General features: G+C 46.5%; 7 protein-coding genes and 2 non-coding genes across 9 annotated transcripts; 4 read left to right on the top strand and 5 right to left on the bottom strand.

The window, feature by feature from the left end:
- Positions 1–2,381: 2,381 nt before the first annotated feature.
- On the top strand, positions 2,382–4,214 carry YALI1_C15832g (uncharacterized protein; the record flags this gene model as incomplete). The annotated part of the gene is made up of 2 exons (XM_501718.3): positions 2,382–2,499; positions 3,400–4,214. 2 exons carry the CDS (start codon positions 2,382–2,384, stop codon positions 4,212–4,214), a joined length of 933 nt encoding a protein of 310 aa, XP_501718.1.
- Positions 4,215–5,954: 1,740 nt separating this feature from the next.
- YALI1_C15803g (uncharacterized protein) lies at positions 5,955–6,984 on the top strand (the record flags this gene model as incomplete). Its single annotated transcript, XM_501717.3, has 2 exons — positions 5,955–5,962; positions 6,288–6,984. The coding sequence occupies 2 exons, from the start codon at positions 5,955–5,957 to the stop codon at positions 6,982–6,984; spliced, it is 705 nt and encodes a 234-aa protein (XP_501717.2).
- Positions 6,985–8,995: 2,011 nt separating this feature from the next.
- On the top strand, positions 8,996–10,597 carry YALI1_C15776g (uncharacterized protein; the record flags this gene model as incomplete). Its single annotated transcript, XM_068282307.1, has 1 exon — positions 8,996–10,597. One exon carries the CDS (start codon positions 8,996–8,998, stop codon positions 10,595–10,597), a length of 1,602 nt encoding a protein of 533 aa, XP_068138408.1.
- A 937-nt stretch (positions 10,598–11,534) lies between these two features.
- Positions 11,535–12,071, bottom strand: YALI1_C15745g (uncharacterized protein; the record flags this gene model as incomplete). Its single annotated transcript, XM_068282306.1, has 1 exon — positions 11,535–12,071. The coding sequence occupies one exon, from the start codon at positions 12,069–12,071 to the stop codon at positions 11,535–11,537; it is 537 nt and encodes a 178-aa protein (XP_068138407.1).
- A 1,132-nt stretch (positions 12,072–13,203) lies between these two features.
- On the bottom strand, positions 13,204–15,858 carry YALI1_C15707g (uncharacterized protein; the record flags this gene model as incomplete). The annotated part of the gene is made up of 1 exon (XM_501714.3): positions 13,204–15,858. One exon carries the CDS (start codon positions 15,856–15,858, stop codon positions 13,204–13,206), a length of 2,655 nt encoding a protein of 884 aa, XP_501714.3.
- A 679-nt stretch (positions 15,859–16,537) lies between these two features.
- On the bottom strand, positions 16,538–17,893 carry YALI1_C15687g (uncharacterized protein; the record flags this gene model as incomplete). The annotated part of the gene is made up of 1 exon (XM_501713.3): positions 16,538–17,893. The coding sequence occupies one exon, from the start codon at positions 17,891–17,893 to the stop codon at positions 16,538–16,540; it is 1,356 nt and encodes a 451-aa protein (XP_501713.1).
- A 1,301-nt stretch (positions 17,894–19,194) lies between these two features.
- On the top strand, positions 19,195–19,536 carry YALI1_C15674g (uncharacterized protein; the record flags this gene model as incomplete). The annotated part of the gene is made up of 1 exon (XM_501712.1): positions 19,195–19,536. The coding sequence occupies one exon, from the start codon at positions 19,195–19,197 to the stop codon at positions 19,534–19,536; it is 342 nt and encodes a 113-aa protein (XP_501712.1).
- A 2,002-nt stretch (positions 19,537–21,538) lies between these two features.
- Positions 21,539–21,657, bottom strand: YALI1_C15649r. Its single transcript, XR_002432101.3, has one exon. It is a non-coding gene; the product is annotated as a 5S ribosomal RNA (ribosomal RNA).
- A 5-nt stretch (positions 21,658–21,662) lies between these two features.
- Positions 21,663–21,733, bottom strand: YALI1_C15648r. Its single transcript has one exon. It is a non-coding gene; the product is annotated as a tRNA-Gly (tRNA).
- Between the last annotated feature and the right edge of the window lie 610 nt (positions 21,734–22,343).

Below are 22,343 nucleotides of genomic sequence, written 5' to 3'. Positions count from 1 at the left end.
TCTTTTGAGTCCAAACAAAGAGAACTGTACATATATACTGTACGGTCGCTCTTGTATGTACTGTACTTGTGCGAGTTGAACATCACCATGTGCAGCAACCGGGGACAGTACGATAGCAACCTTGGATAGCTGGATCGGGTCTTGGATCAACTTTCGATCGGGCGTTTTTCAGGTGACTAAAATCACGTGTCAACAGATGGGAATAACTGGAGCTGATAGTAGAGCCGATATCACCAGAGTGGAGCCGATATCACGATACTTCAGTGAGAGGGAACCGAAACCGAAACTCAACGAGAGAGAACCGATGCCACAGAATGAGAACAAATACTATAGAATGGGAGTCGATACTTCAGTGAGAGCAAATATCAACAGAATGAGAACCAAAAGCAGTTATTCGCAATCTTACTCACATCGTACTCACACTCAATCACATTCACACTAAACCACTCGCAATCTGACTACAACTCACACCCACACCCACCAACCATTGCTACAAATACACAAAACCAGCCGCATACGTTGCTGATTGTACTTGCCATCATCCGTCAATCTTCTCGTCCCTATACAGCCTCTCCCCTGCAGCAACTCTACGTCTTGTGATGATCAGCATGTTCGATATGCTTCGAGAAATGCCTCATAATATGTTGTGTCTACAATATGGTGTACACCGTAAGAGAGGCGATATCGGGCAGGTTAGCGACGCGACTCATCTCTCCAGGCAAAGGGGTTTTTGTCCTCACCGTCACGTAAATACCCTAACCCTGACGTCGGCCTGTCTACTCTCTCTCTTCTCCGCCTCTGTTCAAGAGCACCCGACGCCTCACTCACGGTACGGCTGTTGACGTCACAAGGAAGACATTGTTTTGGGTGGATCACATCAATGTATGCAGAGTGCACCCAATTAGGCAGCTATATTGCTTTGGAGTGCGTCGACATGCCATCTCTCATTTTGAGTTTCGAGCGTAAATGTTAACACAAAAACTTAAATAGTGAAAGTTAAAATGATGAGAACGACGTGGTCAGCATCGACGAGGCGGAGCCGTGTAGGAGACCACCGTGGACGAATACTCCACGTCACGTCACGTCACGTCTTGCGCAAGCTAATGGGCTAATGGGCGACGTTATTAGCGGGTCTTGGTCCTTGTAGGGAGTTTGGGAGGTCGCGAAACTGTGTGTATTTGCCAAAATCGACCACGTGCACGTGTTACCGTACACACTGTACAGTACGAGGCTGGTTGATCGGCAGATTCTGTATTGTACCGGTAGTTCTACAGCATGCCGACAGAGCGACTGGGGAGCTGTGTGCGTTCTGTCGGTGGTTACGGTGGTTTCCAATGACCCGATTTCTGCGTGCGAAAACGAAGTCCTCGTCGTTAGATGGGAAAAACGGAAAAAAAGAAAAAAAAAAGAAAAAGAAAAATGGAAAAAAGAAACGTAAATCAAAAACACCCAAATATGTCGTCGACAGTACGATAGAGAGATAGCATGAGGAAGGGCGGCGGATGGAAGCTGTTTAATAGTCGGCAGTATTTTTGAAATTATTCATAATACCACGAGGACTCATGAATTATAATTATTCGAGTTGAATTTTTTCCTATATATTCTTGCATTTTACAAAGATTTGTTTTTTTCCAGCATTTTATTTTTTATAAATCGATTTTATTTTATTTTATTTTATTATCCTCACCATGCTCCAGAACAGCTTCGCGCATCACTTGCTGTACAAGTCTTATATACAGCGTGTCTGTACAGTGCACATACATACACATTAATGCAATGCAATTTACATGCAGGATAAAGTTCAAATGTTGGGCGGCTGTGGTGAATAGGAAATAGAGAATAGGGGTGCGAGGAGAGGGTGATAGCAATAGTGATGGATGGAAAAATGGAAAAATGGAAAAGAAGCGTGAGTGAAAAATAGGGGTTTTCGGGGCCCGATTGCAGGTATTTTTCAACAATTACGCGGCCTGGCATCCCCTGAACCCTCGCCCAGTGTTTTTTGCCGCCAAACCGGCCCCCAGAGCCCCTTCTGGACCGCACTTTCCCCTTCCTAACACCACCACCACACATCCACATCACACACACGGCAAACCAATCTTGCCATATTGACTTGTTTTTACCTTTTTAAACTTTGGAACCACGTCCAATATCCATGTAGCCCTTTGTTTGGGCTTTGTTTGTACAGTGCTGGACAGGGTTTCATTGTTCTCTTGGCTGGCTAGACGCCGGGTCACCCGCATGTGTGCACAACCCTCCAAACTCAATCTCTCACTTATATATACAAGACCACCGTCGCCAGCCAAACCCCTTTCTCTTCTCTTTTTTCCTTCTTCTTTCTAGATAAGGTCCGACCTAAAAACACATTTCGAACACACAACACAATGCACAGAACATACTCTCTCCGAAACAGCAGAGCTCCTACCGCTGCTCAGCTCGCCTCCCCTCCTCCTCCCACCTCTTCTACTAAGAGCGGACGATTCTTCGGCAATGGTTCCATTGGTGAGTAGATTGAACACAGATGGAAATGCGGCACCATTGGTGTCGTTGCGCAGGTTTTGGTTGCGCAGATTTTGGTTACACAGAGGCGATGGTTACACAGACACAGACATGGGGGATTACACAACCGGTTACGCAATCGGATTATTGTTTTTTGGGAATGATGATTCGATCGATCGATACAGACGACACAGACCGGACAGACCGACACCGACGAGGAATCACAGATCGCATGGTCCTTTTTGTTCTTTTTCTCTCACACCTATCTTTTTTTCTCCTACTGTCTATGTCTGTCTGCCTCGAGAAGTCAGTCCACATTTTAACGCCGCACGTCGATGGATGATGGGGCGGATTCGCACAGGAGCATCGTGGGGGAAGACCAGTGTTGGCGGTTCAACTTTTTTATTTTCGTTGGAGAATAAAAAAATGACGCCAACAACTGGACTTTACTGGACTGGACCAACTGGTCTGGACTCGTCTTCTGTACGTGCACTAGCCCCGAGTCACGAGTCCGTTTTGTGGTCCAAAGTTGTTGGTTTTGTGGCCCTATTTTTGCCCTCGTGGACTGAGCCTGCCCCGAATGTCAGACTGCCCCCACCCAGCAAGCCAAAAAATAGCAAAGTTGCTAGGACTGCAATTAAGGTTCGCATATTGGTTACGGATTGGGACAAGTACGCCCTGAAAGGGACAAGCACAACATGCATGCAACTTTAATCCCGACACTGTACTGTACAGTGTTGTGGTGTGGAAGCGTGATGTGCTGCAGTGCAGTGCAGCCGGTGCTGCCTGCCGGTGCCGTCTGACCATTATGCCCCTCTTTTTGCTGTCCTAGCCGATGAGCTCTCATCGACCGCTACCGTTGCCATTCCGACCTATCCAACCCATTAAACATAACTAACCCAGTCCACTCTTTCCGACGATCCGCCGCCGGCTCCATGGGCCCCGATCTCGCCCGAAAGCTCGCCCAGCTCGTCAAGATGGAGAAGAACGTGATGCGATCCATCGAGCAGCAGGCCCGAGAGCGACGAGAGGTTGCCAAGCAGCTGTCTCTCTGGGGTGAGGACGCTGACGAGGATGTCTCCGACGTCACCGACAAGCTCGGTGTTCTCATCTACGAGATTGGTGAGCTCGAGGACCAGTTCATCGACAAGTACGACCAGTACCGAATCACCCTGAAGTCCGTGCGAAACATTGAGGCTTCCGTCCAGCCCTCTCGAGACCGAAAGCAGAAGATCACCGACCAGATTGCCCACCTCAAGTACAAGGAGCCCAACTCCCCCAAGATTATTGTTCTTGAGCAGGAGCTTGTCCGAGCCGAGGCTGAGTCCCTTGTCGCTGAGGCCCAGCTCTCCAACATCACCCGAGAGAAGGTCAAGGCCGCTTTCAACTACCAGTTTGACGCCATCCGAGAGCACTCCGAGAAGCTCGCTCTGATTGCCGGCTACGGTAAGGCTCTGCTCGAGCTGCTCGACGACACCCCCGTCACCCCCGGTGAGTCTCGACCCGCCTACGACGGCTACGAGGCCTCCAAGCAGGTCATCATCGATGCCGAGAACGCCCTTGCAAGCTGGACTCTGGACCAGGCTTCCGTCAAGCCTACTCTGTCCATCCGACGAGCTGACGTTGACGACTACGATGACGAGGAAGAGGAGGGAGCCGAGTGGGCCGAGGACGAGCCTTCCGCCGTTGTGGAGGAGGGCAAGGTTCTTGACGCCTAAGTCTGCCGTGGAAAAGGACATGCTAATTTTTGTTGAAAAGTCTCTTTTGTATTTTTAACTACTTTTTACTACTGTTTGTTTAAAGGTGGTGGGCTGCAGCAAGGGCTTCATTAAGTCTGTGTATGCCGACACAACGCTTTTCCTCCTCCCCTCTCTTTGGCTTGCTTTTGAAATTCAGTCGTTTGTTTGAGCTGTATGATTATGTAGTAATTAGATTTATTTGTTTGGATGTGAGTGAGTGAGCATTTGTACGATATCGATGCGGGTAGCAACTGTAGATGGAGATGTGGTGTTTTAAATGTGCTACATGACAATGGCAGTTAACATGAAGTGTTCGTAGACGTTCATTTGTTGATTGAGGAAGCCGGCAAAAGAGACCGACAGACGGGCACAGGCATAGGGCAAGACAGAAGGACGGAAAGACAACGGCATGACAGAAGGACGGAAAGACAACGGCAAGACAGAAGGACCACCAGCAAGACAAACAGGAACAGTCTCACTACTGTCTGATGGATGAGACGGAGAATCAGTTGACGTTTCTGGGTTGACTCACTTGTTCGAGATCAATTCACCAGCATTAGTGGTTCTGATTAGCGCATCTGTTTAATTGAGCTGATGGCGTCAGTCACGCCGAGAATTTCTTTTTCCAGTTCCCAGATCGATCGCCGACAATTTTCATGAGCAAATTCTAGTCGCACAATATGATATGGGTTGGAGGAGGTCATGGGACAAGGAGCAGAAGTTAATTACAGTACACTCTTCAATATGTTACCATGGTTACGAGCCCAGGGCACGAGGCGAGTATTTTTGTACAAGTGTGATTGTGCGAGTGTAGTTTGGGGGAGTATGTAAGGGTGTGTTTCATGTGTTTTTTTTGTTCCTCCTGATTTTTTCTAATTTTCTAATTTTCTAATTTTCTAATTTTTTTTCTAATTTTCTAATTTTTCCAATTTTTTCTAATTTTTCTAATTTTTCCAATTTTTCCTAGTTTTTCTAATTTTTCTAATTTTTCTAATTTTTCCCCAATTTTTAAATTTTTTTTTTAATTTTTAGTGTGTGTTTCTCTAATTTTTAATTTCTTGCCAATGTTAAAACTTGATTCCGCTTAATAATCAAACCATGTAGGACTGGTTCCGTTCTGACCATAACTGCGCCATTAAAAATTCAGCATAATTCCGGACACTTTTTTTTCTTTTTCGTTTCACTACTGTGCGACTACAAGTAGTGGACACTAGGGTCGCAACGTCTGGCTAATTGCTGCACCTACTGGTTGCTAGCACCAGTGAATGGTTGTAGTGCAACGTGCCACCTATAGCTGTCGAGTTATCATAGTGCAACAGTGTCGGTACTGTACTGTAGTATTATAGGTTGGAGAAATCAAGAGGGGTATGAGTTATTGAACGGATTGTGAGTACGATCCGGTGATTGCGATCTGGCGATACAGGTACAGCACTGTTGGCGGCTTAATAAGCAGGATTTCGATTCGGGGGAGGGTTACCTCACGGGATCTCCATCACGGGATCTCCATCACGGATCTCCATCACGGGACCTCCATCGCGGGACCACTTCCATTACTGTACTCACTTGGATACACTAGTTCCACTCAACGTTCACTACTCTAGTCAACCAGTCTTGGGCTTACTCTTATTGAACCTTGCTGAGGACATTGTGTGTTTGCAAGAACGAACCGGCAAATCCAGCAGGACTGTGGAATAGCTGTGGAAGCTCCGGAATAGCGCAATGGCAATGTGAGTATCAAGTGACACAAAGAGGTGGGGATGGAGGCGGAGGGAGGTCTGGTTGGTTGGAGATGGATGAAATGGAATGGAGACTTGTCATGGAGACTTTTCATGGAAACATGTCATGGAAACATGTCATGGAAACCTGTCATCGAAACCTGTGATCTGGTCATGTGATCTACAAGAGACATGTCCGTCCAGGTCTGAGGAGATGGTGACATGGTCATTGCTAGGCTGCGATCTGGGTCAGGTTTGTTTTTCGATTTTTCGACTTTCGACGCGCTCATTGCCCAAGTGATCCAGCTCTGACTCTCACTCGCACGCGCTAAAACAGAAAAAAATATGCCAAAATCAACAAGGACACGGCGGTCGGACTGCGCATCTCGTTCGGACGCCAGGCAATGGTCCAATACGCTCGACATCTGTACAACCGCGACGAAGCCCTGGAGGAGTCGTTTGGAAGCGACCACGGCAGCAGCGACGACGATGCGGTGGAAACTAGCACGCTATCCAACCGAAAGATCCACCGAAACAAATTGCAGCTGGTCAAGGTCAAGGCATCCCGATTGGCACTCAAAGATGCCCAATTGAAAGATCTCCTGGCTCGTATTCGCACCAACATCCAGCAATTGATCGTTGAAGGATGCATTCGAATCGAAAAGGAGGGCTACAACAAGATGCACAAGAAAAAAATCTCCGGCAGCGTCACAAGCGGCCCTTGGACCGTTAACATTACAATGAAGCCTGAGACTTGCAAACACTTTCAAGAGCTGCGTTTTGGACACTGGCAGAGTGAGAACCAAAAGGGCCCTTCGCTGTTCACCAGAGAGCTCTATTTTGACACAAGAAAGGGAATGAACAAGCTGAGTGAATCTGCTGCAGACAAGCCCTCCGGAGATAAGCCCTCGGATGCTCTGTTTCTCTCGGACGAAGAAGATAACACCAAAGAGAACCTGAGAGTCAAGTACAAGGAGTTCCAGTACTTGCGAGGAGTCATTGAAGTGGTGGTGGAAGAATTCCCTCTTGCGTGATTACTACGAGTACTGCACCCCTGTTCTTGTAGAACGAGTCGTCCACAAACGTGGGATCTCATTCACGTGCTATAGAGACTAAGGTTGGTCTTGCTATGGCTCCAACTGAGCCATTATTAGTTGACCACATCTTCCCCACCTCGTTTAGGGCGTTCTTAAAGCTCTTGAGTACCGGAGTTGCTCTGGTAGTTCCAGGGTTGGTGAATTATTGATATCAATATTATCCCTTTCATTTTTCTGCTGGTTGGGCTCATCTGCAGGGGTCTAGAATTGATCTAAACTAGCGCTAATTAGCACCAATTACCAGCCCTCGATGGATTAGCCTGATCCCTGGGGCTGTGTTTATGGCGTGATTACCTTTTGGAGCATCTAGTCAGAGATGTATCTATTTATGTCTACCAGTTGCCACATCAACACTACAAGCTGACCATATGGAATGTGAGATTGCATATACAGCACTTCAACTGGATCAATGTCAATAGGTCAATGCCCATTCAGCCTCTTTTGTCAACTCAGCTAAGGTCCAGACGCTGGACACAGAAGCTACTGCTTCGAGTCTCTCTCAAGCTCAGAAGCTACCACGATAATCTGTCCCATTTATCGCGATTTTCACATGGAAGATCCAAGACCGCGGTTAAGCGCACATTTTCGAAACCACCGGAGTCCATTCTCTGCGTGGGAATGGTTGATCGGCCTAAAATCAACACTTCCCAGACATCCATGGGTTTGACCGGAGGCTATGATGACTGGCCAGATGGTACCAAATATGACGAATTTTTTTTTTTTATTAACGACTTGCAGGAGTTGTTCGATTCTTGCTCAGGGAGTTGACACAGTGGGTACATACTGTACATAACTGTAGGACATCATCACGTTCAGCTTATCCTCTTACCTCAAGATAACAATTTCTCTTTCTAGAAAAGCTAGAGTACTTGAATTCTGAACTTGCTGTCAATACGAAGAAATGACCCGAGCTATGAGAAGGATAGAAACATGAAGAAATGAGGAAGGAGGTCTTCTGGAACTATTATGTAATGCGTGAAAACATTGAAGCTGAAGATGACGAGCCCATCTGTTCAATTGATTATGTACAAGCACTTCAGGGCTGGACAACTTGTGATCTCTACAACATTCTGAGGAACACACCTCAATCTCCATGAGACCGGAAGATGGATCAGACTGGGTTGGCGTATACATGGTCCAACTGTTGTGTTTGCACTTGCTCAACATTCTCAGCCGTGCGCCCACGTGAGAAAATTCACCCACACAGAAGTTGGGAATTACTGATTGTCGAGTTATTGGTGTTCAATGAACCTGCTCGTATCTGTATCGAGTTGATTTCTGTCGTTTCTTTAGAGTCACGGTGACCGATCTCCTTTTGTTTCTTGCGTCTGTCTCGTTCACGGGGTAGTGAACATGACTAATATAAAATGACTAAATAAAACAAAAAGTAGGGCCTATTTAGTTCAGAGGTGGTGTTACTAGTCAGAAAAGATACCACACGGTTAACAGTCGGCTTATGAGAAAAGACCTGACATATCTCCTCACATCTGGAATTGTTGGTCAGTAGTAGACTTGCAGAAACCGCTGTGCCGGTTCGCCGCGCTTTCGGAAGAAGTTGGTGGTATGGTGGACAAGCTGGACGGGCGTCACCATCAGGGTCGTCTCTGGATGTGGTAGTGTAGGTGGCATACCACTCCTTTCATTTTCCCGCTCGCGGCGGATGATGACGACCGGGTTGTTCGTGTTAAGACAGAATAACTGTACGTTCTCTCGCAGCTTGATTTGCAGATAATTAAGTTCAAACATCATCGTATATCTTATCAGACATTTCCAATGCACAATCTCAACTTTATCTACAGTGATAACAAAAATACCTGTTGTTTCTGTGTAACATTTTTTTTAAGCTTCGGCATTGTTTGTGTCCTTAAAACACCATCTCTGGAAACATAGAAAGAAACTGCCCCGGAAAACTATTCTCCAAAAAATCTGTTTTCAACACAGCTAAAGAATGACGTATTCAACGCAGTCGTCATCGACTCTAGTGGCTATACGCAGAGACGAGTGTTTCTTCCCCATCAGCAGCCATTCTATCTCCCTTTCTTCGGTGCTGTCTTACTTGATTGACTGGATCTTCTACATCAGTCTCACCACGCTAGCTCTTGTATACGCCAAGATTGTGTCCCCGCTTTTCGCCGAATTCTACCTCTACAACACCTCGCTATGGTACAGCCATATTCCGACCGACCTCACCATTGTGCCCACGTTTCTTCTCATCATCTACTCGATTCTGATCCCCATTGGCCAATTTGCACTCACCATTGGATTCACCACCTCTCATAGATGGCACAGACGACTCTGGGACCTGCACGCTATCCTCCTGACCCTGATGGCGGCCCACGCCCTGCAAACTGTGATTGTATCGCTCCTAAAAAATCTGGTGGGAGCCCCCCGGCCAGATATGCTCGCAAGATGTAGACCCATGTCCTGGATGCGTCCGTCATTCGGAACTCTTTCCAACGTCGGCATTTGCACACAAACAGACATTGGACATCTTGAAGAAGGGTTTCGGTCGTTTCCTTCCGCCCATTCCGCCACGGCATTCACATCGGCTATGGTTCAAGTCCTTTTTTGGATCGCCCGAACCCGGATGCTGGACTGCTCTGGGTGGTCTTGGAAGCTGCTTCTCAGCCTGGTTCCACTTCTGTCGGCTTCTGCAGTCGCCTTCTCACGCATCTCAGACAATAGACACCACGTCTTCGACGTGATCATCGGAATGCTGATTGGTCTGATTGCAGGCTATCTCGCCTTTATCCACTACTTTCCGTTCCCCACCTTTGCCAACGTCTGTACCGGGGGACGGGCATACTCGCCTCGATGTGGTATTCTGGGGAGCGTGGGCTGCTGGTCGTTGGGCGACGAGACGGGCTGTTTGCGAACCAAGCTGTTCAAAACCCCCAAATGCTCTGTCAAGGCAACCTTCACCATGGGATGTGGAACAGAGCTCTGTGTCTGCAAGAAGCCCTCATGTGGAGCGTGCTCTGTGGGAGGGGAAGGGGCCAAATGCTCTCTACGGTGCTCAATTAGAAACTGCACGGGAAATGCATGCACCTCGCGGCCTGTAAGCAGGAGATCTACCAGACGAACCCCTAGTCGGCGGTCCCGAAGATCTCACCAGACCTATCCGGGAAGGTCTTCTGAAACAGCCTGTCTGCCCTCTTGTTCTCCTACATGTACAGGCAACTGTCACGACACCACTTGTAGTAGTTGCGACAGCTCAGCAACGGCCACCGAGCCGTCGCACACAAGATCTGCTCACCGATGCACCAACCCGGTGTGCACCATTGCGGGCTGTATAGGAGCTTGTTTGCGACGGGTCACCAGCCGACCCCGATGTACGACTGTGGGTTGTACTGTGGCCAATTGCATTGGTATCTCTTGCTTGGTGGGACGAGTGCGCACTTGTCGTATTCCCTGGTGTCGTAACGAGCGATGCATGAGGCTTGCTCGAGAGCATTGTTTTGATGAGGAAGCTTCTATCATTGATGTTGGAGGGGGAAGATCCAGAGCTTCTAGGCACCGTAGGGTGAGTAGACATGCCATTACTCCCTAATGAAATCTGTCGTTAATACATCTAATTAGATACGACTGCCAAAGAGTGTCAAGGGCTTCGAAGGGGTCAACTTTTGGGTCATATCGAGTCCGAGTATCACAGTCACAGTTGAACATTAGAGGAGTCGTAGTATCTGGCTGAACAAACGCATTTATGACCGGGGTGGCCCAAAATTACTTACAAACCAGGATAATAACTATTGGTGGGGGTTTCCGAAGTTATTAGAAGTTCGCAGCTATTTCCGCTGGTTCCACGCAATATGTGCGTGGGTATTTCTAGGAATGATTACCACTGAGTATTGGTCCTTATAATCAACTTCATAGACACGTATTACTCCTTTACGTCTTCTGCTCTTTTGGTCTTCTGCTCACTATTCTCCGATTTGTGAATAGATAGCAACTCGCTCAATAATTCTCAGTCATTCTCAATCAGAAATATCCAAACGGTTACATGTTCTCAAAACAAGTCGTCAGTTCTCCATTTCTGTAAAATACTAAATTGCGACGTCCAGAATCATTCCAAGTGGAATTTTTCCAATTAATCCGATGAAACTAGTTCTGAATTGTTTATTCTCGACCGAATCAATGTTGTTCGACTCATGATGTCTACTCATGATGTCTACTCCGGTTTTCCGCATACGAAAGGTTCGAGATGTTGTAGAGACCCCCCAATATCTGCCCGCATAATGAATCAAGTTAGTTACTGCACTGTAGATGTGAGTGTGATCCTGTTGGACTCTCCCTTTGTAGTTCCTGATAATGATGCTACGGCCCAGAAATCCGTAGACTCAATTTGCGATGAGACATTTCTTGTCATACTTCCTGCGAATACTTCCTGCAACTAATGCCTGTCTGTCATCTGAAACAGCCACCAATCTACTGCTGATTACTCAAGATGCCGGTAATTGTCTGAGCGTCACTCGATTCAGTGTAAACTGCTAGGACCAGTCCAATTTGCGAGTTATCCAGATCGAGGGCTGAGTAGGTGTTTTTTTTTCAGGAACGAGTTTGCAAGCAGAAACAGCTGGCCGATGCTGACCCAGATACTGCCAGGTTCTGAACAGCAAACATGCACTCAGTGTCGGAGGGGGTTCCAGAGAAGTAAGAGAAGGGCAGAAGGAACGAAGATTGGTCAGAAACGATTGTATGGTGCCCAAAGTTGAACTTGAGACTGACATTTGTATTGCAGTCAAAAAAAATCGAGCCCTTGACTTGAATTGCGGGTCGGAAATGGCAATAACAATTAAACCCGAGTCCAGAAGGGCCGACTCATCAAAAGAAACATCTGTTACGTTGACGGTGATGGTGTCCAGGTTGATCACAGCACCAGTGCTGGGGTATGGGGCGGTATCGTAGCTGATCTTTCCGCTGTACTTGGCGTGATCAATGCTTCCAAGCAGGAAAGTTCCATCTCCAGACACGGCGCCGGCAACAAAAAAAAAAAAAAAAAGCAAGAAGGCAGCATAATACATCATACCTGCTGCTGAGCTGCCAAAGGAAAGTTGGCACAAGAGCCGGGGGTCTTCTTCTTGCTGTTGGAAAGACACTCCAAGAATGCCTTGGGTCTGCGATTGTAGTAGAAACGCTTCCAGAAGTTGGTCCAGGTCTCTCCTCCCACATCTACACTCTCAAGAATCCAATCTCCAGATCTATCTCCACCCGTATAACCGCCGTTGAAGTTGCTGAGGGACCCACAAGTATGACGAGCCAGTATCGAGAATCACCTCAAACGCCCGTGGCGGAGTACCGATTGTGGTGATGATTTAACAAAACCATTATCGACTTATATATCACTTTCTGGAAGGTGTTCCGATAACCAGACTCTTCTCTCAGACTCATCAGGAGTCTCCGCGTCCTAGTGGAGGATTCGACTAAGCGCACCATCAGGTTGACAAATTCAGCCCTCAGAATGGAAACTAGTGGTTTGACACCCACGTCAAGTTTTCCATTTTTGAACTGCATCCAGCTAATCATGACTGAAATGTAGTTTAAGAAAAACAAAACCTGGCTGGTCGGCCACTTCGGGAGCTGAGCATTACGTGAAACGAAGAAAAGAACGGTGATCGTGACAACCGGTCTTGTTGCGACAACAAACCTGATGGGAATCACCCAGTCGTGCACAGATCACATGTTTCAGGAGGTGCCAAGACTGCGGGGCCTAAGCGAAACTCTTATTTCCGAAGACAGGAGAGTGTGTGCACATGAAGCTGGTCACAAGTCATCAGGACTTGTCAGAACATAGACAGTAGTTTGACCCGATCAGAACCAGAATGACTGATTATATCATTCTGGAAATATGTCATATTTTGTAGTATTTTTATTATTGACCGGGAATATTTTGAACTGTCGCTCATCATCTCCATCCCCAGGCATCCAAATCAACTACCACTGAGATGCCTCCGCTCCTTCTGACACAGTTTTCGGCGTTCGATTGAGCTGCCTAGACAAACCGAAGGCGAAGGATCAGACTACACAGCATCTACACAGCATTCTACCGCTCATTCCTCGACTATCTCTGTCCACATGCTATCGCTGTGGTATTCTGATTACTATTACGGTGTACCTAGCAGAGTCATTGATGGATATGTAGCCTCGATCTCCCTCAAATCACCACTCGGAGGGAGGCGGACCAAAATAGCCGGGGTCTTCCGGCACCTGGACGTTCGGAGGAATGCCCTCACTGTCATATCCAGCATTTACCACACTGTTGCCCCACCAGTCCAGATCCTTGGGGTTGTACTGAACGGAAAAAAAGATGATGATGGCCGACAAGGCGATTCCAGTCACAATAGCCGCCTCCATTACGTAGGCGTACTTTCTCCACCAGGCCAGGTAGCGTCCCTTAATGTATCCGTTGAACACGAGCGCGAGATAGAGACCGCCGACCTTGTAGGTCAGATTGTAGGGGGACCATCCGTCCACAATTCCCATGACAAAAATGAGAGGATTGAAATAGAGGAACTTGCGTCGGTAAAAGTCGATTCTGTCTGCATGTTTGGGGAACCATCGGACCATCAGTTTGGGCATGGTGACCTGCACAAAGAAGAAAAAAAGCCCGGCACACGCTCCAAACAAGAACATCCATTTCATCACGGGATACTTGTTGAACATCTTTTTGGGCCCAATGACCCCCCAAGCAACCGAGGCGGTGAAAAACGTGGTCTGTTCAGGACAGGTGAACTTCATCTTGTTATCTGGTTCACAGAGCTTTTCTTGGCCCAACTGGAACTGGATGACACCCATTGCAACCACTCCATTCACCAGGGTGGCCCAGAGCTGCAGCCAGAAGATTGTTCTGGGGGGTAAATGGGCATAATGGGTGAGCTTCTGGTCCTTGGTGTACGCTTGGGCTTGCTGGGCAATCTGAACAGACAGGGCTTTGACGAGATTGAGAGCCATGAACCGCCCAGGCAAGGCATATCCAATCATGAGTTCGGAAAGCACATTGAGAGTGAGTTCTGTAGCTGTGTAAGAAAGAAACACGGTAAAGGGGATAATGAACACAGCAACCAACCCAATGACAAAAACAATGCACCAAACCGGAGTGTCCACCGGCCATACCTCAACAAGAACCACAGATAGGACAAACATGATGATCATGACCAGATAGAACCACCAATCTGGAACTTCCTTGTGTTTTCTCATGTATCGAGAGTACGGGTCGACTTTGCCGTAGTAGTTGGACCGATGGATGTATCTGACCGCCTTGGCGGTGTCTACTATGGCGTCTTTCATTGCTCTCCAATCAGTGAGAATCGTGTAGACAAAGGAGAAGGTGAAGATTGAAAAGTTGGCCGAGTACGCCACCAGGTTTCCTGCCGAGTAGTACGGGGTTGAATAGGCTAGGTACTTGTCTCGGTCGAATCTGTAGTCTGTCAGAATTCTCGTCACGTTGAAAACCTCTCCTTTGTTGTCAAACAGTCGATTTGAGTTGATGGAAATGTACCCCGTCCACGAGTTGTTGGAGTAGTAGAGAGCCAGAATTACCAGCCCTCCAAACAAGGCCCCGCAGAAGCCCGTGACAGAGGTGTAGAGAGGTAGGGTAATGGGAGCCAGTAGGGCGGTCGCCTGGTTCCAGTCAAAGGTGGGGATTGGGTTGAATCCAAGCCCTTCAATTGAGCCCGTCACGATGGCCAGATCTGCATTTCGGGGGGAAATCCAGGTCATCCAGTTGAAGGTCTGCATGAAGTTCATGAGGTAGTTGGGGACCCAAAAGTAGAGAAAAGAGACGGCGAAAATGACCATGAAGAAGTTGTATCGTGATATTTTCCAGCCGTTGATGCTCTCTTTTCGATTTGGAGCCAGTAGTGCCTTGTTGACGGCAAGAGTAGGCAGTAGCGACGGCCACATGGCTTTTACCGGATACACAGCCACACGTTTGAGCAATCCAGACATACCAAAACCAATCATCTGCGTAGTAAGCATGAACACAAACTGATATCCGTAGTCAGAGGCCCATTTCTGATTGTAGAAGATGGGAAGCGCTTGGGTGATGACGTTGGATGTAATGTAGGGAGTTCCGTTGGCACAAGTGACCATAACTGTGGCCAGTAGTTGTTCTTTCTGGCTCCATATTCCCGGATTGAGAGTATACCTTTTGCCTCTGAATCTGAAACCCCAGTCGGGAAGTGCATACTGAAGGAGTCTTCCACAAGGATAGAGCAGTAGCTGGCAGACAGAGGCGTCAAGAGTGATGGCAGGTAAACGTACAGAGAAGAACTGGTTGACAAAGGCCGAAATGGCCACCCAAATTGTTCCCAGTACCCATACTCGCCAGGTTTCGACCGTAGTGTCTGTTTCATCGAAAGGATCGGTGACAGAGCGTACCTCGGGGTAAGGACTCCACCAATCGAAAATGGTGGCCCAATAACGAATCAGAAGAATGTTTTCGGGGTCCTCTTTTTCTGATTCGACTGGGCTGTCCTTGAAAATGTCCAACAGACCCTTGATTTCCATCCGGTATTCGTGCCGAAAGTTGTTGTCATGGTCATGGTAGTCGTAATTAGTTTTCACGAGCTCCAGGGCTTTCTCGAGAGACATTTCTGCGAGTTTTTCCGCCATAAAATGGACTTCTCGCGGATACCCGCCATCCATATCCGACGGAGGAATACCCAGTTTGGCTCCCATCCACTCAAGTAGATGTTCTTCCACCTCGACCACCTCGACTTGAACGTCAGACTGAAGCTCGTCTTCATCCCGGGGATCTTTCTTCAGCCATAACTCTTTGGCATGTTTTGCCGCCTCAATAACGTTGATCTTCATGTTTCAACTGATGGAAAGTGATGGCTGGTTCTGGTGGACCCGGTTCCCCATCTTTATACAGTGCACGGCGCTGTGTGGGGAATACACACTAGATGTTGGACTGGACTAAAAGATGATGTGATTCACGCATTATATTAGTACATCTACAAGATTGTATTGGAAATTCTTCAACGGTTGATTCTTGAAGTTCAACTGGAGAACATTATATAACATGACTCTAGTATCAGGAAAGTGTTAGAAAGAACAGTTCAGACATTGCCAGAACACGTTCTGAAAGCGCAAAAATGTTTTTGTTTTTTTTGCAGAATCATTCGCCGTAGTTGGTTCATCGCTGGTGCCGTTTGGTCTAGTGACTAGGCTCACTTTTAGCGTGTGCCCAATTCCGGTTGAAAGTGAGAGGAATGGCTGACCGAGAATACCAGTATTGCTCAAACAGTTCGACCGCTGATATCTCATCTCGTTGATTCCCCTTTTGTTCGTTATTAGTCCAAACTGAGACTGGAATTTCGGCGGAACATCTGTCTAAAAGAACGACATGGACTCGATTATAGCTGGAGTATGGTGGTTCCATGGTGGCTGACCTAGTTACCCCTTACTTGGTACTACGTCCCATTCAAGTTATGGGCAAGCATTTATACAGTCCAGTACATACGATAATACATAATATACAATCATAAATTTACTCCACCTTGACTCTCTTAGCCTCTTCATTGCCAGCATCATTTCGGTCTCGTTTCTTGAGTCCGTCCTTGACATATCCCAGAACAGGTTTCATGATTCGGGCATAATCCTCCTCCATGGACTCGTATGTCTCCTGCAGTTTGGACATGACTTCTATCTTGCCTCCCAGTTCCTCCAGAAACTCTCTGTTTCGCACGTAGACTCGCTTTTTGATAAAAAGTCGCGCGTCCTTGATATTTCGCTTCTTCGTCGGGCTAGACACCTCCAGACAAGCTAGGAGAATCATTTCAAAGCACCGAGCAAACTGTCTGTGGGCCAGCTTGTACTTCAATCGATGCTCCTCTAGCCATTTGGTCCAGAACGCGCCTGCCACGACCTTGGTTCGGCCAGTTCGATTGTCTCCAGCCTTCTCTCCATGTGCAGAAGTGGTCTGCAGCATCCGGAACACCTCCGAGGGGAATCCCTGGTCTGCTAGCCACTTTAGATCGCATCGATCTCGCAGATCGTCAAAGGCTTCACTGGGGTCTTCGACTGTGATTTCATACACATTAGGGTCGGCGTAGAAACGAGAGAACAACAGAGTGTACAGCTGCCCTCCCAGACCCTTGCCCTGGAAAGGAGGCAAGATGACGTATTGCGAGATTCGCTTTCGAAGCGTGGGCGAAAACGGCTGTTTCTGGAGCTGCTCCAACGACGCGTCCTTGGGAGCCTTGCTTTCCTTAGCCGAAGGCTCGTAGAACCAGTAGCAGTATACGGTGGAGAATCCGACAATCTCCTTCTCCGCGTTGTACACAATGTAAATCTCCCAGCGGTCATCCTCGTTGTCAATGTATGAGCCCGCCTCAATGAATAGAGGCACGAAGATCTGTAGTCTCAGATGCAATTTGAGAGTCTCCGGGTCAAGCAGAGTTGACCGGTGGACTGTGTATTTCTCGCTGTTTACTGAAAAGGTACCAAACTCCTTTCCAACCGGCTTGAAGCCGTCGCCAAGCTCCTTGACCCGCTTTTCCTCCCACTCAGCCTCGTCGGTGGCGGTTTCCTCGGGCAAAAACTCCAGCAATCTCTCTACAGGGTCGTCAAAAGAGATTCCATCAAACTCCAACTTGTCGGAAAACTTGACTGTCACCAGCGGCAGCATAGTAGAGGCGTCCATCTTCAAATTGAGCTCGAAGTTCTTGTATCCGAGGATGGTCTCTACATCTCCGTAGATGGGGTAGGTGAAGATGGGGTTGAAGACATGGCTCTTCTCGGAGCCGTTGCTGACCTCTTTGCCCTTGCCCTTGCCCTTGGACGGCTCTAGCGTGATAGTGAGTGCCTCATTGGCGTTGGTGGTCCATTCCGTGGCGATATCCATGGTGGTGGTTGATGGTTGATTGTGTGGTGTGAATTAATGAATTTCGCGTCGCGTTGCTGTCTGAACTTTATCCCATTTTTTTGAGCTGCCTCATCGCTAAATGTTGTCGAGAATTGCGGGTTCGAACCCCGCTTGGGTTGTATAAATGCAACATTTTCGATATTATCTAAGCGATATACACCAGCTAGGTTATGTAAGCGACATACTTACAGATGTATTATGTAAGCGGAATATTCCAGATGTATTATATAAGCGGCATACTCCAGATGTATTATCTAAGAGGTATCAATGAGGAAGGGAAAACAACTACATTAATCACTCATGTACACCTGGAGAATGCCATTCGTGCCTTCCCAAATGACATTACTTGACTGCTGTACAAGCAAGTATACGCAACCCAACTGGTCACCACAATCTGGTTCGTCATGATATCCCGTCTCGACGAAATTAACAACTTCAATTCAACGCGCAATGGAGTTCCGTTGGCTACCCCGTCCAGTGAGATGAATATCGTACAAGTACAGTATGTACAGTATGTACTTATAAAAGTATGTACTTGGTGGTATCATATATCAGACTGCGTACATTCAAATGTGTACTGGTGTAGTATGTACCTCCTGTAAGGTTGACTTACCCTATCTAATGAACTCCATACTTGTACTATAATTGATCCTTATATTCAATCACAGTCTTCTAGTAGATTTTACAGCTTTGACATGGTGATGTTCGTGAAGAGACCAGATGACATGATGCATAATTTGGGCCCACAGCCGAAACCTTAAAAACCGGCAACTGGATCAAGCTTTTTTGACTTGTTGGCATGACGTCATATTTATAGCGGTGGACGTTTCGGAAGTGATCAATTTTGTTCGGAAGCAGGAGGAAACATGAGGCGACTCTTTGGGGCAGAAGAAATAGTGTTTTTTATAATCATATTGCAACAAAGGAGAGGTATATGGGCATTTAATTTATCTGAAGTAGCTGCATTCAGCCGCTTGAGATAGGTGCAACTCCGGAGTTAAGATATCCGTACCCACAGATAAGAAAGAAACTCCCGTGATTGGATCTCCGATACCCCACGTTTGATTCCACGTTTCGAAACCCTGTTAGCCGCTTCCAGAGAGCCGTTCGGAGGAAGGTCAGATGGTACAACCGATCACGGCTGGAGGCAGTTTCCGACTCCCATCGCGTGGATATAAAGTGACTTGGACTTGGACAGACCAGACCAGACAGACAGACCAGACAGACACTTCCTCAACACTGGCATCAACAGACGCCCCGATACAGACTCCTTTGCAAACATGGGAATTCTCGGCTTCTCTCGAAAAAACAAGACCGAATTGAGCACTAATAAACCCGATGAGGGCCAGATTACAGATGATACACTATACGTCAAGGAAACTGAGACCGCCAAGCAAGAAGCGCCTAGGAAAAAACCATTCTGGCGCGTCAAGAGAGCGCGGGGAGAAGGATGGACCCACTACGGAGGTAAGGCCTTTGAAGGAGGATACATTGGAGCAGGCGGAGGGGGAGGTTACTTTGGATACAGCTATGATTCTGGCGGCGGTTTTGGAGGTGGAGGAGACGGAGGGTGCGGTGGAGATGGAGGCGGAGGAGGAGACGGAGGCGGAAGCTGTTCCTGAGGAGACAAATATACAAGTAAAGTGTTGTAGTCAGACTAATCTACAACTAAGAGTATTTTGTAGTTTCTCAGACTTTCTAAAGGTGAAAGTACTGTACTGTACGGTAGTCACATTTATCAGCTTGAAGAATTAATTATTACTATTCTGCACAGAATAATAACATGATCGGTAGCTGGAAATTTGAGAGATTCTACGATATTGATAAGCGTCGGAGATTATGGGTTATGGAGATGAAATCTGGTTATATGCTATTGATCCAAAAAGTCGAGGACACAGCAAGAGGCATAGCCGTCTATCCACAAACAATCTCTCATCTCCGTTTTTCCACACTTGGCACAGAAACAACTCCCTGATTCCCAACTTCGTAATCCCTATGGTGCGTTGGATAACACTATTTATTCACAGACTACATTTATTTGAAGCGTACAATACGATCGTAGCACCAAAATCTACTTTTTCTTCATAATTGGGCTCCTAGGTTGTATTTCTGACGCACTTTTGTTTAGGAAGACTCACGAACATTGTAACAACACGGGAAAATCATAATGATACACTAATTACAATATCCAGTAGTTATTAACCCGCTAAACGTGCCAGCATCTCATTGGGGGTTGACAAGAAAGGAAAGAGACTTTACGAGCGTTGTTTAGTTGATTTTGACACCTGTGAGATGTGTCGTTGTCCAAATTCATTGTTAGTTGAGTTTGGCTGTTTCATTTGGTGGTTCAGCTTCATTTTTTTTGACTCATTATGTAGTGCAAAGCTTTCAACTTGTAAGAGATAGATTCAGAGACTCATTCAACAGCTGGAGAATGGGGATATGTCTTACTAGCACTTTTAGATATTATTGTACTGCCGGTATTAGGTGGTGACAGAACAAAACATCGAGTACTATTGAGATAGTTGCAAAATTATTGTGGAACTCAGAGTTTCTTCAATTAGTTGGGTTACTAGGGATTTGAGTGAAATAATTTGGAGTTTTAGTTGAGAACAAGTGAGTATCAAGATGAAAAACCAGGATATCCGACTGAATAGCTGATCAATTGAAAACGTGAAACAACCGATCGATTCAGAATTACCAGTTCACCGTGATCGAGAAAGATGATGTGATATGGCATGTTTTCGGAGAAATACGATGAGGATCAAGATCTTCAAAGGCCCTGGAGATTGTCTGAACAATACAGGTGGACACATCCAAAAGACAACATATACAGGAAGTTTCACCTATTACATTATTCGAGAGACGGAACCAACAGCCAATTGCCAAATGTTATCCGTCATGGCTCCATCTCGTGAAGAAAAGAGAGTAGGCTGACTCTACAGCTGCATGGAAGGATTGTGGCGTTGTCGACTGATTCCTCTTCAAAAGCCGAGAAATAAGTCGATTACGAATACAGAAGCAATAAAAAGGTGTTTAATTAACGGTGACAAAGACGCGTTGAAATCGGTTGAGAATCTATAACATATTTCCCTTGCATTAGTGTCGATCTCTGCATACACGATTGAAGAAGACAATCTTGTCGAAAGAGGGACAAAACAAGATGATATCTGTTGATCTGAATACGCAAGATGAAGAGAAGTTGAAAAAATGATACAAGGAGAGAGGTTGGAAAATCGTGACTTTGTCAGGCGAAAAATTAGTTTTAACCTACAACTAAACTCAAGCGGATACGACTATCAAAACCTTATCAGACCCGAGCACTTTTTTTTTGTTTTTTTTTTCCACCTGACAACTCCCCACGGGGAAAAAGGGGGATATATTATCAGATCAAAGAAAACAGTCAATAGGAGAACAAGGCCGAGATAGCGAATTTTGTTTCCCGTGTCCGCCATTCGGAACTACGTAGGACTCCTTTCTTAGTCAGCAATATTTCTGCCGTTGGATTCAACGTGAGTTTGTTTCTAATCGTCTTGAGCAGTGGAATAGCTGCAATAAAAAGCTGAAGAACCTTTCAAAAAGTACAAAAACCCCAACTCACTGATACCTCATGGGGGGCAAAAAGATTACAGCACCCAGGATTCTCGTATGGTCTCCCACTACAATACTAACTGGGCTCTCTGGTGCTTGACTATGGCTGATCGAACGGGAAGCCGTATTTTCACCAGGATATGGCCGTAACCAGGGCTGCGCCGACCCGGAATCGAACCGGGGGCCCATCGATGGCAACGATGGATTTTACCACTAAACCATCGGCGCTTATTAAGCCCATGGATGAGAGATCCAATAAGCCGAGAGAAGGGATAATGTGATTGCGCCAGAAATGAGGTTTGTAGAAGCAAGTGGAGTTAATAATAAGATAGAACTGTTCTGTTTCTATATCATATGAGCTTTAATAGACACTGGTATGCGTATTTATGTTGTAATGTAAGGTTTTGGTGAATCTATGAAATGCGATAGTAATGTTTCAGTATATAGATGTATATGGATCTCTCTCCATAGGTACTGGAAAATGTTTCAATATACTGAAACTATAGTTAGAACGACTTTTTTATTTCAAGTCTACAGCTTGTGGCTATGCCTTTCAACAGTTTTCATAACAGAATTTGTTGCGTATTTCGCGCACAAGTCAGGTGGGGTTGTGAAACTGGTTCTCTCGCTCATTCAACAAGTAATTATATGCCTTGAAAGCTGTTTTGGAGAACAATAAAATGTAGGAGTACCAACACAGTCTCAACTTCCCTGATGGCTGTCAATGGTATCAGTACTGTACTACAAGACGCTGTGATTGAGTTGTGATATCACAAAGAGCAGCTTAGGAAAGAGCCAGTCTGAGAAGGTGCTTTTCAACAAGCCATAGATATATTGG

The sequence above is a fragment of the Yarrowia lipolytica genome, chromosome 1C (assembly GCF_001761485.1).
Source record: "Yarrowia lipolytica chromosome 1C, complete sequence".
Classification (NCBI taxonomy): domain Eukaryota; kingdom Fungi; phylum Ascomycota; class Dipodascomycetes; order Dipodascales; genus Yarrowia; species Yarrowia lipolytica.
The sequence above is the reverse complement of the archived record's forward strand: the minus strand, read 5'-3'. Positions and strand labels throughout refer to the sequence as shown.